This window comes from Cynoglossus semilaevis, chromosome 8, assembly GCF_000523025.1.
Source record: "Cynoglossus semilaevis isolate Cse_v1.0 chromosome 8, Cse_v1.0, whole genome shotgun sequence".
NCBI classification, from domain to species: domain Eukaryota; kingdom Metazoa; phylum Chordata; class Actinopteri; order Pleuronectiformes; family Cynoglossidae; genus Cynoglossus; species Cynoglossus semilaevis.
The window spans coordinates 1,210,211-1,227,236 of NC_024314.1; the positions used below are offsets into that span (position 1 = coordinate 1,210,211).

The following is a 17,026-nucleotide window of genomic DNA, read 5'->3' on the forward strand; positions in this document are numbered from 1 at the left end:
ACCGCCGGGTTCTAACATGCCTTTATAGAAGTACTTGATATTTCCCCAAGGCATTCAGCGTATATTTATCAATAATCAAGAGATTTGACCACTTTATTTGTGCATATCTTATACACGGAGCCAACAGCCTTTAAGTTACAAGAAGGATCGTTGTCTTGGACCCCAGGGATGTTATTAACCATCGACTGCAGTGTAATAACAGAGGTGCTAAGGATAATTTTGAGTCTAACCAAGGAGATTTCTCTAAATGTCACAAAAAGACGACCCTGAAGATGGTATCTGGCAGTATAAATCTGTGGTTAAGAGGAAGAAGACACAGACACAATCGTCTGCAGTTGGAACTGTCACGAAAAGAAGATGCAATTCTCAAAAACCCTCCAGAAGAGACTCTGCAGCATCTACCAAGACAAAAACAGACAAAACAAAAGGGACAAACGTGACAAATGCTGAACGAAATGGAGAACCTAAAGTAAATGGTCGCAGCAAATCAATGGCAAATGGTCTTCCTTACTCAGAATCACCATCTTCCTCTCAGGAGACAAACAATAACAGTGATGCTGCAGAGGGACCATGCTGTGGAGACTTCTGTCCTATGTGCCAGATGCCATTTTCTGCCTTGATGGTTCAATCACAGAGATGGCATGTTGCAGAATGTCTTGACATACCAAGGGACAAATGCACAGGTACAGACATTCAAAATCCTCTACATATTTTGTTAACAGACTTTAATTGAGCAGTTTATTTCACAGAAGACTCCTCTACATATTTGTTAACAGACTTGAATTGAGCAGTTTATTTCACAGAAGACTTTAAATACAAAAGTCTTTATTAAACATATTTATAAGCTGATGATTTAAAACATGGAGCAGTAACTTTATTAAACATATTTTTAAGCTGATGATTTAAAACATGGAGCAGACAGATTTTATGGGTTCTTCCAATAAATAACTACCCCTAACCCTAAAAACAATAATAAAAAATAGAATAAAAAAATCATTAACTTCTGTATCTTGGTATCAGTAGTATCACATTATTAAATCCTAAGGTTATTATTTAATTTGTTACTTTGGACTGATTAGCCTGCCTAAGGTTTTGAGGTAAAAAGTTCAATTATTAAGCAGAAACTCAAATGTTAAGAAAATCTATTTAAATATTATAATGAAGTAAAATGAAATATGGGCCTCTACACTCAGTATGGGTTTAAATTAGAATTCCATGCATGACCTTTTTTTTTTTTTTTTACCTAAAGCTAATATTTTTGGAATTTACTTTGTTCATTCATGCAGAATGTCCCGATGGCCTGCGCTGCTCCTCTGCCATCCCAAACCACTACAGGAATTACAACCACACATTCCTAGCCAAAAGCAGAGCCATTGGTGACACAGCTCTTCTCAGTCTGTATCAGCAAGCTGAGACCACAGGGGAGTCAAGCTCCAGTTGTCTTCCTGGGCTGAATAATAAGAATAATAATAATAAGGCCAGTGACTCACAGACATCACAGGACAGCACTGTCAGTTCCGAGGTCATTTCTCCTTGCAGTGACATCACCGAAACCCCTCCGTCGAAACATAAAAATGGACTTTTGTTTTTGCGTTCACCTGGTCCAGAAGACTTAAGGAAAAAGAAAGGCTGGTCATCCACACCTAAAGGCCGCAAATCTTTAGGTTCTTCCCAAGAGAGTAATAATGAGCAATCCTCCGCTGCAGTGAAGGACAACAAAGTAGAACAAACAGCTGAAAGTGGCAGCAAGCCTTTGTCTGAAAACGACGATTTTATATCCTACTCACCTTTATCTGACTTACCTGCACAGACTGAAGTTCGTAGCAGTGAGTGTAAAAAGAAACTTTTCAAAGACTGTGTGCTGGACGTTGAGGATGAATGTTCAATGTCACAGGTAAATTATAGCTTTTCAAGCGAAGATGAGCTGCTAAATGAATTTATGGATAGTATGGACGCCAGTAATGTGTCAACAGAAATCCTGTCATCTAACCTCCAGCTGGACTCACTTACCTCATCAGCTCCCACTGATCAACTGGCTGCCACTCAACTCCAACCAGATTTAGCTGTCGCTGAGGCTTGTACGACTAGCAGTCAGTCCCCCCGGAGTCTTGTTCTAGAACATCTGCGAGAACGTCCTCAAACTCACACAAACTCTCAAGTGCCTCCATCCCAAAACCAAACCACCCCAAGATCCTCAATAATGACACCACAAAAGGGTAAGAGCAGAGGTGTTCAGGCTTCCTCTTTGAAACAGACTGATATCGGAGTGTTTTTTGGCCTGAAACCACTGAATAAGAAGCAGGAGAACAGACCACAAGAGCCAGGCACCAGCTCACCTGCAGTGCTTGGAAAAAACAAGGAACCCAGGCGACCTAGGAGAGGGGAGACAGAGAGTCAGAGGAAGAATAGGAAAGACACATCCGCAGATACCTCCGAAGGAACAGCCGCAGCAGAGAAGACGGATTCAGTAAATGCTGAAAGAGGAGCAAAGAGTGGATGGCGCCAAAAATGGGGGAGGAGGAACAGAGTCAACGCTGATGGAGAAGTCCAGTTACCTCGCTGTCCTTTCTACAAGAAGATTCCAGGTGGGTTTTTCTCTACATTTGTCTCAGTTTAGTTGTAATTTGTTTTTGTGTTACTGAAAAAGTGAATCCATAAAATGTCTCTTCAGGAACAAAGTTTGTCATTGATGCCTTCCAGTACGGGAAGATTGAGGGCATCACTGCCTACTTCCTAACACATTTCCACTCAGACCACTATGGAGGGTTGATGAAGAACTCCACCTTTCCAATCTACTGTAACAAAGTGAGTCATTCGTTCAGTGCTGTAACATTGCTTAGATTTTTTTATTTTAAAGATTATTTCAAAGGAGACGTTTTACAAATAAATATTTTTTTAGCCGACGTGTTTTGTTCCGTTTGCTTAATGCAGTCTCCATTTTCGGACAGTCTCCTCAAGTCTGTCAATAATGTACAGTAAAAGAGATGGTGCCACAAAAAACAACTGTCCTTTGGACTATCCTACTTATTTGCATCTCACTTAAAAGCTTTTCATCTTCACTTAACCACAAAATTATAAAGTAAATGCGTGCTTCATTTGTTTTCTCTCTCTCTCTCTCTCTCTCTCTCCATGTTGGTGACTGAGTGTAAGGCAATTTCACTCACAGTTGACAGCCGTGAATACCAACGTGCTCGAAAATCTGCTCGAAAAAATAACTTGAGTTGAATGTAAATTTCAGTGTATTTTGAGACACATGCAAAAACATTCGCTGTATGTAAATTGTGAGCACTGTCACCACACACATTTACATGAGTCTTTTTACGTTGCATCAATGCCATTTGCATCTTATGTGTATAATAAACAAAATATATGTCAAGCTACAGTCACGGTAGATTAAATGCGGTAGATTAAATAATAAGGATCTGTTTCATTTTTTAAAAACAAAATATATATTTTTATTCATATGTTTTACTTTGTCACTCTGACTAACCGTCACATATGTCGGTCAGATTACAGGAAACTTGGTGAAAGCCAAACTTAAGGTGGCGGAGCAGTATGTCCATGTTCTCCCCATGAACACACTGGTGACTGTGGAGGGGATCAAGGTCATTCTCCTGGACGCCAACCAGTGAGTCACACACATTCACCTGGTGTTAGCCATGCAGATTGTGTAGCAATCTTAAATGTTCATTTTTCTACCTTAGAAAATGTGGGACCTCAGCTTTGGCCACATTTAGCTCATTTAAACTTTCCCGGAGTTTGACAGTTCCATGTCAAACCTATTTGTTGTGATCAATCTGTCAAACTAATCTGTGTTTGTGATCTCAGTTGTCCAGGAGCTGCCATGCTACTCTTCCTCCTGCCTGATGGACAAACCGTCCTCCACACCGGTGACTTCAGAGCAGATCCCTCAATGGAAACGTATCCTGAGCTCCTCGGTTGCAGAGTGCAGACGCTCTACCTGGACACCACGTCAGTTACCTCAAACACAGTTCCTTTGTGATATTTAATCTTCCCATAATTTATTTATTTGGCAACTAACAAAAAAGCATTTCCTAAAATTGACTCTAAAAAACCCATTTTTCTTGTAGTTACTGCAAGCCCGAGTACGCCTTCCCCAGACAACGAGAAGTCATCAACTTTGCTGCAAACACGGCGTTTGAGTTGGTGACACTGAATCCACGCACACTCGTTGTGTGTGGATCCTACTCTGTGGGAAAGGAGAAGGTCTTTTTAGGTAAGTGTTTGAAATGGACTGCGGGTCCGTCCTTCAGAACCACCTTAGTCCCCAACACCTCTTTGTCCGACAGACGCGACCTTTGTTAAATGTTTGTTTTTGCTTTCGCTGTTGTCCTCGCATCCGTGCAATCAGTCGGCCGGTGACGCACATGGATAATGTGCACTCCACTTTGTCATATTAAAAGAAATAAAAATAAATCATGTCCGAACTGGGTGAAAAACAAAGTATTATTTTGCAATCAACTTTGCTTCCACCTGCCCTGAATCAAATGGAACAGCAACAGCTGCTGTTTGTCTGTAGACCTGTGATTAAAGAGTTTATTCTGTTAAATCACAGTGAGTATTTTTACTCCTAAAATGGACAATCGGTCTCCAAGGTTGATTTTTACGGACAGTTGTTAAATCACTGTGGGCTTTCGGCTGTTTAATATCCTTCACCAAAATAGAATAAAATCAATCAGCCAAGATGAGGTTTTCGAATTTATCTGGTGGGCCGGCTAGGTATTGGTTGGATGTTGAAATGATATAAATAAAATGTACTTAAGATTGAACCTAAGACTTCAAAGAAAATTTGGCACATTTGATGTCTGCCACTACTCATCAGTCTTTAACCATATCCACAGTAGTGGAAGGCCGGATTAGAAAGCCCTGAAGGCAGTAACTGGCTCATGGGCCACAGTTTGCCCATGTCTGATCACGGAGCATAGCAACGTCAGTTTTGAAAATTGCATAAAATGGTTACACACAAAAAACAATTCTCTAATTTAAAAACACAATGAATAACGATAAATATTCCTGATTTTCCCACATTATCCCTAATGTTCCGTGTCACTTCTGCCACAGCGCTGGCAGACGTCCTGGGCTCTAAAGTTTGTCTCTCCAGAGACAAATACAACACCATGTGCTGTCTGGAGTCAGACGTTGTGAAACGTTGCATAACCACCGATTGGAAGGCCGCCCAGGTGCACGTGCTACCCATGATGCAGCTCTCCTTCAACGTGAGTGCAAACATTTCTCATTTTTAAAATCTGCAAAACAGTGATTACCCTGAGACTGTGGCCTCGGGAGAAAAAGACGGGTTCTACATGAGGGGCGACAGAATCCATTTGCAGCAGTTAAGTTATAAAAACACAGCATATGAAAACATTAGGCTCTTGTCCCTCGGGCACTTTCTGTTTATGCATGGCATATGAGTGCCTGTGCTCAATGATAAACACAGTGAGATGAGTTTAACCATTTTACAGAGGCACAGAGTGGCTGTCGGAAATATTTCTTTTTACATGATATCACAATGAACTGGTTTTTGCTTCTGAAGCATGTCTTCACTAGTGTGGATTTCAAAATGTAAACACGTATGTTGTTATAGTTGTTGTCAATGACCTTGTCGCTCTGACCGTGTCTTCAGAAACTGCAGCATCATTTGGCTCGGTTCTCAAAGCAGTACGATCGGCTGGTGGCCTTCAAACCCACAGGCTGGACCTTCAGTCAGCAGGTGGAGACGGTGGAAGACATCCAGCCTGTGGTCAGCGGTAACATTTCCATCTATGGTGAGCATTTATTTTCCTACTAATAATCTGCTGGACAAAAGGAATAATACAGTGCTTTTGTGCACCAAACCTGACCAGCAGCTTCACCATCATTCAGCTGTGCACAGAGCTCCCTCTACTGGAACATTAAGGCACAATTTTACAGAGTTGTGGTAGAAATTAATTGGATTTGCTCAGAATTTTGTTGTTCTAAAAACTAAAAAAAGTCTCACAGTACACTCTATAAAGTAGAGCCGGCTGTATTAAAAAGTCGTTTTAGGAGTTCGGAGCCAGTCAGACGGTTTTGACATCTGCTAAAGATTCTTCTTCAGAACCTGGCCTACGGGTCACTCTGTAGAACATATGCTCTCCCTGAAACCGATGCCTGTTTTTTGGGAAACTGGCTTCCTCATACTTCAAATGTCACGTGCAGAAACTGAGGCGATGCCTCGTAATAAAGACACGCGGAAGGAAAATAGTAAAACAGAAGAGCATCTCAGATGTTCCTCTGGTTCAGTTCTAAACCAGTGCTGGGCTAACAAAACAACACTTAATAATCCATCAGTTTGCCTTACCTAACTGGCCTCCAAGTCATTCAGACGATGGCTGATTGATTTATTATTATGTTATTATGATAATGGCACCTCATCTTTTCTACTTTTTTTTTTCTGGACAGGAGTTCCCTACAGTGAGCACAGCAGTTTTCTGGAGTTGAAACGTTTTGTCCAGTGGCTTCAGCCGCTGAAGATCATTCCTACAGTGAACAATGGCAGCTGGGAAAACAGGAGCACTATGGAGAAGTACTTCAGGGATTGGCTGGCTGAAGCTAAAGCTAACACTTAGCTTTCCTGCCAGAAGATAAAGACTTGTGTGGGATTTGGGTGAAATTTACTGTTACTGATTTGCACACAGCTAAAAATGAAATACTATTAATCTAAAAATGCTAGCAACGGCAAACAAATACACTTAAGTATATTATACAGTATGTGTCTTGTCAATTTTATAAATGTGTTATTCTGACTGTATATATGAATGAAAATGAAGCAATACATTTGTTAATTTTATTTTGTGCTGTGTTTTTAATCAATTTTAAATAGAATAAAAATTAATTAAAATATTTGTATTTTTTTTTTTTTTTCAGTTACTGTACATTCCAGGCGACCCCTACTGCCACACTTTTTTAGGATCTTAAGGTCATTCAGGGTCGTGGTAGGTGACTGTAGCAAATTGTAGTTTGTTAGAAGACATTCCAGAGAGGATGAAATGGTGGAAACATCTAATCACATGGATGAGACCAACTTCTCTTCTTTATTCCTACGTAGCTTTTAAGAAACGGACAGGGCTGCTTAGTTGTAAACTGGATGCAAAGTGAAGCCGTTTCAGATGTGTTAAGGAATGAGGCTATTTCTGATGTCACTTATAATGTCAAACATTTCCCTGTTTGCTCAGTCCAGCCGGTGCTGATGTCTGCTGTCTTTTTATTACTATGTAAACGCTGTAAAGTTATGTACAGCGTCATCTACTTGATAAGATCTATAAAGCGATTAAGATAATCTTTGGGACATATTTAAATAAAGATGTCCAATGCCAGCTTCCTCCTTTCATCTTACAATTAAAATAGCTATTTCAGCATGAATGCTATTTAGACTAATATGAGAGTTTGGGAAAAATAAAAAACATTACTCCATATGAAACCATATCAGTATTTATCAGTGTTTTTTTTTTAATATACCCATAACCCTGTGATTGGGGACCTCGGTCTTAAGAGGCTAGCTGGTTTTTCTGTCATCTTAGTGACTAAACCCATGTCACTAACAAAATAACAAGAGCGAAATCTGTTCATACATTAAGGGTTAGGAATGTTAGGAATCACATTCAGATCATGTTGTTTTGAGATCCTGGAGAAACAGCTCTTTTTTTAGGTCATGTGATACAGAAGAACTAACAGTGCGTTAGATCTTTTATTCACAGTGTGTTGTATTATACAGCTGTTGGAATAATAATGTGTTTAAGTTGCACTGTACAAATGTGATAAAGTGAGGAACTGAGGAAAGAGTTAACACGAAGGAAACATTTTTTTTTTTTTTTACAAATTAACACTGATTTAAGATAAAACTTGATATGTTATATGTCAACACGCAATAACAAAATGTAACGTTCCAACAAAATTCATCTCTAGATATTTGCATACGCTGAGGTACTGTTACCTGCCAAAAATGCATACTATTAATGGTTATTCACATTATATTACAAATTCATACCGTATGTGTATTGGCATGTTTTTGCTAAAGGGACAACAAAATTAAACAGAAAAAAAAAACATTAGATAAGAAGACCTAGCACATGTTACATTAAACATACTGAGTCGTCTTCACTTCTTTTTTTGTTGGCCTAAACCTAATGATAGGGTATACACATGCAACCTTAACCTTAACTACTAGGTAGGAGCTCACATATTTTCCAGTCTTCTATAAATGCAACAAATCATCTTTGGTGACTGCGCAGCTTCAAAACATTTTCTACTATTTTTAGTGCAGCAATCCAACATCCAAAGACACGTCTCAAAATGTAATTTACCAGCAAATCCAAAGATATTCAGAGGCTCGAAGGAAGCACCTATCTGTCAGTCCTCTCTTCCTGTACGTCACTGCACAGATGGTTGGGTGAATGCAGCGGCACACACCCCGGTCGACGCAGGATGGTGAGTTTCACCTGAGGACACAGAGGGTCTCTTCAATCAGTGATTCCCAAACACTGTGCTGTGCCACGTTAGTGTGTCATGACAGACTCTTACTGTAGGGACTGTATAACGTGGAAAATACCACTTCATTGTTCAAAACCTGTTATTATTTAATTAGTGCAAATACTTTGTAGTCATTTGTCTGCAGCAGTGACAGACAGAACGGTTGAATACATTCAATCATTAGAAGGGAGCAGATGGCCATAAAAACTTAGAAAAAGAGAAGTACTTCAGGGATTGGCTGGCTAAAGCTAAAGCTAACAATTAGCTTTTCTGCCAGAAGATAAAGACTTGTGTGGGATTTGGGTGTAATTCTATTACTGTTACTGATTTGTACGTGTCTAAAAACTAAAGACTGTTAATCTAAAAATGTAAACATATACACTACTGTATATATATTTAACTATATTTAAAATCTTGGTGTCTTTCTTCAATTCCTGTGAGGTTATCATTGTTAAACAGGCCCCACTTTCACACTTTACATTCAGTAAATTGTGAATATATTGTAACTAAAAGATCATTATAATACATAACATGTACTTTTTTGTGACATTTTCATTTGTTGGTGCACAGTAGTTTTTTTTAATGTGAAATATATATGCCATTTCTCAGGTTCGGAAACCTTGTCTTAGATATGGCACTGTGTTACTGCGTTTGCAGTGACTGCACAAGCTAAAGATTGTACCTCGTTCTTGAGCGACTTGCTGATGTACGTGTTGAACTCCTTCACGTTTGTAATGTGCAAATCGTTAAGTCCCACTATTCGATCCCCTTTGTGGAACAGGCATACTGTGTGTGGTTGGCCTGTCCATGCTGACACTCTGCAAAAGATAGAAAAAAATGTATTCAAAGCTAATTCCAAAATTTGACAATTTCATTTTTTCATTTTTACTGAGGAATCACTCACGTAGCTTTCCCATCCACATCAATCAGTGTCAGGTGTTTTTTCAAATCCGCCTGGTTGACTTCAATATCTCTTTCTTCTGGAGGGATGTGCTCAAGGCTGGATAGAAAAAAGAGTGCCCTGCTAAAGCTATTGTATCTGTTGGCAATACTATACAAAATATGAAATAAATACAATTTCATAAAAGATTATACTAAATTATTTGGAGAGGGCAGAAGATCTTTCACAAGGAAACGTTGTAGCTTGTGCCAGAAGGTCATATAAAGGAAAATCACAATAACATAGTGAACATGACATGATATAGTTACACGAGATGGAAATGTTTCTGGTCATTTCTGGCATTACTGGTACAATTTTAATTAAGATAAACGTAATTAATTTGTTAATAGTGTTACCTATAACTTATGCAGTCTTATGTATCTCAGACAGTGCATATTCATATATATACACATACATTTATATACACATGTATATATGTAATTATAGCCATACGTATATATATGTTTGTGTGTGTCTTTGGTCTAAAAGACTCTAAACAAACAATCGTAGCAGATCTCACTACTCTCTCATTAACCTTTGTTTACACTTTTGCTTGTTTTTTTCCATACAAACTACCCTAACCAGTAATACCACATGTTCTCGGCCATTCCATTCAGATTGTTAAAAAAAATTACATTTGTAGTTTGGCGGTTGAACAAACAGTGATACATGACAGCTTACAGTATGTGATTTCCCAGAGCAAGTGTTGTTTCTTTCCATGCCTCATTTACAAAAAAAACAAAAACAAACCACATCACGCCATTTCTTCTCAATGCATTTTTCTGGTTATAGACCTTGTAATTTGAGCAATTGTCTACTCCATAGACAAATAACAACCGCCTCCCCTCCAACAGCTCCAACACCTCATCTACCTCCACCAAAAATGTTTACAGACACTCGTCACTTTAAAATTTCTTTTGCACAAATGCACAATTTTAATATTAATGATTAATGATGTGGCACTTTGGCCCAGAGGCAATGTCTCTGTCATTGGTGTGGAACTCCAGGGTTCACCTCCTGGGCAAGATCCAATCCCAGTTAGGGTGGTTGGTACCTTCCAGTGGACTCACCACCTGCAGGAAGGTTCAGGGGGGTTGGTGCGGTGCAGTGTGATTTGGGTGGAGACTACTGCCTCCACCACCCGGTAACGGATAAGCGGATGAAAATGGATGGATGATTAGTGATTTTTTTTCTCTCCTGTTGTTGTGCATAGTGGCTCTGTGGCCCCACGATTTCGTTGTACCCCTGTGTTACAACAATTCTATTCTATTCTACATCCATCTGACAAACAATCTCACCTCTCAGTAGAGCTTTGATTTTCCAGCGTTAAAGAGCGCTCTTGACCCTCCACAGGTGAGATGGCCCCAGTGTCGCTGGAGCTGCTGCTGTCCAAAGGATTGGCTTCTTCTCTGTAAAGAGAAGCAACAGCATTAGACACAGTTACTGTGAATTCAAAGAAGCAAAAATCACATTTAGTTTTATAACTAAAATTATTTTTCTGCATAGATAAGACAACAGATGTCCTTGTGGTTTTTTCAGTTTGTTGAAGCAGCATGGGAGATATGTGTCTAATTATTGTGCACACTCAAGAGGAACTCTAATTAAAAGGCACTAAAGAAACAAGTTCTTTGCATATACCCAGACATTAGCCAGACACCCATAATTTGGCATCACTGCTAAATTAGCGTTTAGCACCTATAGAGCCTTTGAGCTCGGATTTGGAGAGCTGCATCTGTCTGCTACAGCTGCGAATCACATTAAGACTGAATGACCTACATCAGCAATGTTATGTTTGCGTGTGTGTGTTGTTGTCTGTAGTTCTCAAAACAGGTGTTGCCACTCTTCGAATGTTAAAAAATAAATTTAACAAAAAATATAATAAGTCCTGAAATCTCAAGATTTGTTTGTTTTTGATTGATTAACAGCTTCAATCACTGAAGGTGATCTGTGCCACTCAATCAGGTTCAACCGGTGGTTTGTTTGTCTTCATGTTTGGTTGCAGTTGGCATCTCTAACTGCATCTATGTTTATGGATGCCAGTTCAAGCTTCAAAACAAGCTCTGAGTCTCTCTCTCTCTCTCTCTCTGTCTCTCTCTCTCTTACACACACAAATAGTTCAAGTTAAACTCAAATCCTTTCTTTCACCATGGTGCATGTAGGATCTAATCAGCCTGCTATTTTGGAATCCAGGACAGACGAAACTTGTTTTCAGAATCACTGAAAGCTTTGACACAACAGAAAAGGTGCAAAGATTATAATACACACAAACAAAAATGTCACTGAGAATGAAAACAGAGAGAGAGAGAGAGAGAGAGAGAGGCGGGGCTATGTAATAATCCGGGTCATACCTGTCTCCAGCACCTGTTTCTTCGCCGGATGGCTTTTGTAAATCCTGGATCTTCCATTTGTCAAACTCCAGATTGATAGTTCTCATCAGAGTTCCATTGGAGACCGCCTCAACTTCAGGTTTCCTAAAATCATTGGATAATGTATATATAACAAAAAAAAAAAAAAAAATCAGAAAGATGGTTTAAATGCTACTCCATTAGATTAACGATTAAAGAAAAAACATACACTGCTGGAAAAACATGTTCATTCTGAGAAAATCTATCCATTGTTTCATATCTGTGAAAGACAAATCGGCTCAGATCAATAGAGTGCAAGTCGAGGAAACAACAACAACAAAACAAAAAAACACACTCACAATGACTCAGACTTTTTGCCACGGGTTGCATCAGTTTCTTCATTCTTAAAAAAAAACAAAAAATGAAACAGTAGAGAATTAAGACAGAAAGACCCGACAAATACATGACTGTGATGAAGATCAAAAGAAACATTTGGGTTAATTATGTAAGCAGTTCATCGACAATGAGGTCATCAGACAATTATCATTACAGTCATAACATTGGGAGTTCGCCAGTCTATTTCAGGAGCCACACAAATAGACAGCAGCCCTAGAAGCCCCAGCATATCAGCACTTTGGATTTAATTTAGCCATTAGATTCAAAAAGTGGGAGATTTCATGATATTTCTGCACCATTTTCTAATACGTAATCAGTCAAAACTGTGCTTGTCTGATTCAGTGAAAACAATGACTAACTGCGTCCTTACTTGAATGACTCTCAGGTAGGATGAAGGATAGTCATAGATTGGTTCTGAGGTAGGTCTTTTTGTGTCTTCACCCTGACAGCCAAACAGAAGTATGATGGTTAGCTTTAAAAATCCAATACATTTAATGATGTACTATAACTGTAGTGCACCTACCTCGCATCTTTCAGTGATCTGTTGAAGAGAGTTTGGGGAAGGGGCGGACTTTGAACGTATTTTGGGTGGAGACTGGGAGTAGAAACAAACAAAGACTTAGGTGCAAGTGAGAAGTTTACTAAACGTTAAGTGAACTGTGGGAAACTGAGGATGCGTCTGATAATAATTCATGACATTGATATTTGCATCTGTACAATTTGGAAACATATGCAAACATAATTTTTTGATGCGTATATGTCAAGTCGTTAGGGTTCGGAGAGAACACAAATCTCATCCCAAAACTGGCTCATCTTGTCTTCATCTACAGTGTTATTTAATCTAAACATCTGTCTTTACACATGCTTTTTCTTGTCCTGTAATACTACAGCTGGTCTAAATTGTCCTTATCTGCCTTGTCTTTTCTGTTCTCACACACCTTGGCTTTTTCTCTAGGGTTCTGTTCTGCCTGGTCTGCTCCTGACCTACACTGTTCTACCATGTCTCCTGCTGTCATTAAAATCCACTCGACAGAGAGGAAGCTGTGATTGGCTAATAAGCATTTTCATTTACACAGGTTACAACACTTTGATCAGGATTGGTGGATATGGATGGCGGCCAACCTTTTCATACACAGCGGTTGAATTTTTTCTCTGCGTTGAGGGCCTTGTAATGACCTGATACAACAGAGAAAAAAACAGATTTCACAAAAAAGAGAAATGATGGACCAAGAAATGAGTCCTTGAGAACCTGGATTCATCAAGAACACTTGATGAGTGTGTGTGTGAGTGTGAAAACAAGAAGTAAGAAAGCACGATGAAAAATAATGTGAAAGGAATGATATGAGTTTAAGTTTACCTCTATTATTTGCTGTCCATTGTACACTTCCTGTAGGTTGCAGAACAAAATTTGAAGAGATTGTGATCAATAAAAAATATAAATATCTCAATCTAATTCAGTTGTTACAGACAAATACGTATCTGGCATACCTCAGAGCTCAATAATTTATGTGGTCGTTTTTTCAGGGCTTCGAACAGGTCAGAGAACCAACCATCCACCTCTTCACTGGAAAAAAGAATAAAACAATAAAATGAAAACAGTACATTTTTTAACAAATCATGGCTATTATATAAAATCATTTAAAGTTCTATTATGGTATCAAACAGAGCAGAGGGCTGAGCCAATTTTGTCACAAATCAGAATATGTCAATGTTGGTTATCCAATTATGTATTTAAATCTTTGAACATTTTTCCTGGTGTGAAAACGATGGCATTTCATATTGGACTTTTTAAAGAAGTCACCTGCCCTGTATCACAGTGCTTGGCACAATAGCTGATAAAGCAACAAATAAATTCCATCTCTTAGCAAGAGGCAGACCTGCTCTCTCCAACGAGGAAGTAGTCCCGGTCTGCAGCCCTGATGTAGAGCACACAGGAGGGAGAGCACCTGAAACTTTTTTGGATCCAACCCCATCTCTGGTGGTGCTCAGGGCTCACATACATAAATGAGACACTAGAGCGAGCGAGAGAGAGAGAGAGAGAGAGAGAGAGAGAATGTTGAATATGAGTTTTAAAAATCAAATATCTGCAAATTAAAAAAGAATTGTATTTGTGTGATTACATGCTGTACCTTGCCAGGTCTATTCCTCCGATTGGTCTGTCCTTTTCCTGTTCACTCTTAAAGTACTTCAGCAGGTGAAGGTTATCATTGACTTTGAACAGAACAAAGAACCTCTTCTTCCATGATCTCTGCAGACAAATGATGAAAAATGTAATGTTGACATGAGCACACATTAAAACAACCAATGTGTTTTGGCCAAGATGTTTTTCTGTTACCTCTTTTCTCAGGTGGTTTGCAGGAGGAGACTTGTACAGGTACCCTGATCTGACCTCCAACTGACCGTCCACCGGTTTGTAGAACACTGCATTAGTGCCTGAGTGAATGAAATATAAAAGCCTATTGTGTCATAAACATGGCTTTACCCTCTGTAATTTCAGCACGACATAAAAAAAACTGAAAAAAGATCCTTGACCCCAGAGCAGCTGTCTCCTCTCATCCCCTTGTGTCATCACAACAACACACTCAAATAACCAAATTCATACACTACCTGTGTTCCTCTGGGACTTATGCATGGTGACAGCAAGCCTAAAGAAAGAGATGGGTATAAATCAATGTGAAGTAGACCCAGTGTCATTAAGGCTGAAGAGGAAATAGGGTTGTCTTGTTGTTATATAGTATGGATGTGAAGTAAAACTGAACATAAATGAATATGAAACAAAAGCGTAAAGGCAAAAACGCTTATGCTCACCTGGGTGCATGTGTTCCTGGACTCCCCTCCACTGATTTCAGCTACATCTGCTGCTGCAGGAGGAAGTTGCGCTCTTTTTGCATCTGCAAATGACAACTTGGTGATTATACTAAGAACTGGACTTACTGGTTTTTCTTACCTTGGCTTTTGAAAGGCCTTCCTGCAGGTTCAATAATCCCCTCCGGGGAAAAACACCACATGAAACGATAGATTAAAGCATATGGTTTTCATATCACTGTTGTCTAAACAGTTTGTCTGTTTGATATTACAAGTGAAATAATATGAGCATGCACAGAAGTAGAAGCCAATCCCAGCGAGGGTGGTGTACAGCCTGGACAGTCCATCAGTCCATCACAGGGCCACAAATACTGTAGAAACTAACACCATTATAATCAACCTTATCCAACCAACATATTCCTCTATTAAGTTTTTGGGCTGTAGAGAAAGACAAAGTACCCAGAGAGAACCCAGACAGGAAGACCTTACAAACTCCACACAGAAAGATCAACCGTGTGGCCTTGGTCTGCAGGTAATAATGAAATCATTTTCTTTTTTGGACACTAAAACAGGAAAATAGTAGAAAATACCATTTCATGAAAGAGTGGGTTTGAAAACCCACACAAAAGAGAGTAATAGGTATTTCTATTGTCAGTGATAAAAGGTCAAGCAGATGAAGGTAAAAAAAATGAAATGAACAAAACCAAGCCCACTTTCTGTTAGACGGGGATTACCATTGAGGAAAATGACTGCACAGACAATAACACCACATTTAATTGATCATTACTTCCTTGTTGTTGGTAAAGTAGTTTCGGTGAACTCCTTACTAAAGCCAAAAAGGCTATAAAGATTTCATAATAATGAAAAATAAATAAATCGCAGCTCATTACATTAAAAGGTCCGTGGACAAATTCAGTTCCAGCTTTCAGCTCAGACATTATCTGCTTCCGAAAGGATACATCGTGAGAACATGGATTCAATCAGTTTTCTTTGTTTGAGGAAGTGAAATGTCTGGAAAACAACAACGGGGAAAAATGAGGTAAAGAATTTTCTCATTTGAAGTGATGATATGACGAGGTGAAACTCAGATACTCAGATACTAGAAGCAGCCATAATCAGTGATTCACAGATTATACAATGTGTGAGATAAAAATGTAATGGTGGTTTGAAATGGGTTTTTTTTAAGTGGGATTTTTCCACATAATAGAATGTGAAAATAAATATTTCCTTTGTAAATCAAAAGCTGACACTTTATTTACTAAATAAACGCAGAATGAATATGTATGTTCAAGTCATTTGAACATGATGGAACATGCTGACTTTAGAAGAAAGACTGTTACATTTCTGTTTTTTCCGGAAGTGTGGGTGTTTGGGGACGCATTGATACAGAACCGGTTGGTGGGGCGCAGCTAAAAAAAAGTTTGGGAACCACTGATCTAAATTACATCACATTTTCACCTCCGTGTGAGTCAGAGATTTCACAGAAAAAAAAAGTGAAATGTGCTTAGGGGTCGTCTGGAATTCAAATGGGGTCACCTAAAATGTCTAGAGATAAAAATATTTTTTTAACTAACTATTATTCTATTTTCATTTTCAAACTATAATACCAAAAGCACAATCTTAAACAATGGTATTCTTATACTTTTACAAATGGCTTATACAGTGGCTGCTTTTTCATAATTCACTGTCTGAGACATTGTTTTTTTTCCTGCCTTGTTACCTCTGGTTACTCTGTATTAGCAACACATCATCAACAAACATCATCAAACACTAATTCTAGGGAAAAGTGTGCCTCCCACACTGGGAACCACCTTCAGAAAGACACTTGAAGAAAGATTTTTCTAGCAGTACATGTACACCTTCCTGCACCGAGATGGATAAAGATCTTTGATTTTCTAAACCATGATAAGCAGAAGCAGCTTATCTGTATTCAGCATGAGTATTCAGAGAAAAGCTTTGAGAAATTTGTGACTGAGGTAAAAAGGTAAAGCTGTCTCCACTATAAAACCACTTCAGCTAGTTAGTACGTTAA

The 17,026-nt window shown here is 38.8% G+C and overlaps 2 protein-coding genes across 3 annotated transcripts; one reads left to right on the forward strand and one right to left on the reverse strand.

Annotated features, from left to right (window-relative positions):
• The first annotated feature begins 9 nt into the window (after positions 1-9).
• On the forward strand, positions 10-6,810 carry dclre1a (DNA cross-link repair 1A (PSO2 homolog, S. cerevisiae)). The gene is made up of 9 exons (XM_008313778.3): positions 10-683; positions 1,287-2,585; positions 2,672-2,805; positions 3,510-3,628; positions 3,829-3,972; positions 4,092-4,237; positions 5,083-5,237; positions 5,645-5,786; positions 6,442-6,810. Exons 1-9 carry the CDS (start codon positions 248-250, stop codon positions 6,606-6,608), a joined length of 2,742 nt encoding a protein of 913 aa, XP_008312000.1. The 5' UTR covers positions 10-247; the 3' UTR covers positions 6,609-6,810.
• Positions 6,811-6,975: 165 nt separating this feature from the next.
• On the reverse strand, positions 6,976-16,910 carry LOC103381517 (pleckstrin homology domain-containing family S member 1). Of its 2 annotated transcripts, XM_008313903.3 has the most exons (17): positions 14,998-16,910; positions 14,797-14,834; positions 14,525-14,622; positions 14,319-14,437; positions 14,067-14,201; positions 13,678-13,753; positions 13,547-13,576; positions 13,312-13,365; positions 12,713-12,784; positions 12,560-12,631; positions 12,153-12,196; positions 12,023-12,073; positions 11,797-11,919; positions 10,747-10,857; positions 9,413-9,508; positions 9,191-9,326; positions 6,976-8,477 (listed from the first exon to the last, which is right to left on the reverse strand). In XM_008313903.3, exons 2-17 carry the CDS (start codon positions 14,819-14,821, stop codon positions 8,382-8,384), a joined length of 1,338 nt encoding a protein of 445 aa, XP_008312125.1. In that variant the 5' UTR covers positions 14,822-14,834; positions 14,998-16,910; the 3' UTR covers positions 6,976-8,381. The 2 variants fall into 2 exon arrangements, with proteins under 2 accessions (XP_008312125.1, XP_016889594.1); XM_017034105.2 differs by lacking the exon at positions 12,023-12,073.
• Between the last annotated feature and the right edge of the window lie 116 nt (positions 16,911-17,026).

What these genes read in the sequence shown, in the direction of transcription:
- LOC103381517 (XM_008313903.3), bottom strand. Translation starts at nt 14,821, where the DNA reads ATGCATAAGTCCCAGAGGAACACAG. An exon ending in TTCCTCGTTGGAGAGAGCAG is followed by an intron (nt 13,754 to 14,066) that starts GTCTGCCTCTTG and finishes TCTTTTTTCCAG; the next exon opens with TGAAGAGGTGGATGGTTGGT. An exon ending in GCAAGTCGCTCAAGAACGAG is followed by an intron (nt 8,478 to 9,190) that starts GTACAATCTTTA and finishes CTGTGTCCTCAG; the next exon opens with GTGAAACTCACCATCCTGCG.
- dclre1a (XM_008313778.3), top strand. Translation starts at nt 248, where the DNA reads ATGTCACAAAAAGACGACCCTGAAGATGGTATCTGGCAGTATAAATCT. An exon ending in ACGCTCTACCTGGACACCAC is followed by an intron (nt 3,973 to 4,091) that starts GTCAGTTACCTC and finishes TTTTTCTTGTAG; the next exon opens with TTACTGCAAGCCCGAGTACG. An exon ending in CGGTAACATTTCCATCTATG is followed by an intron (nt 5,787 to 6,441) that starts GTGAGCATTTAT and finishes TTTTCTGGACAG; the next exon opens with GAGTTCCCTACAGTGAGCAC.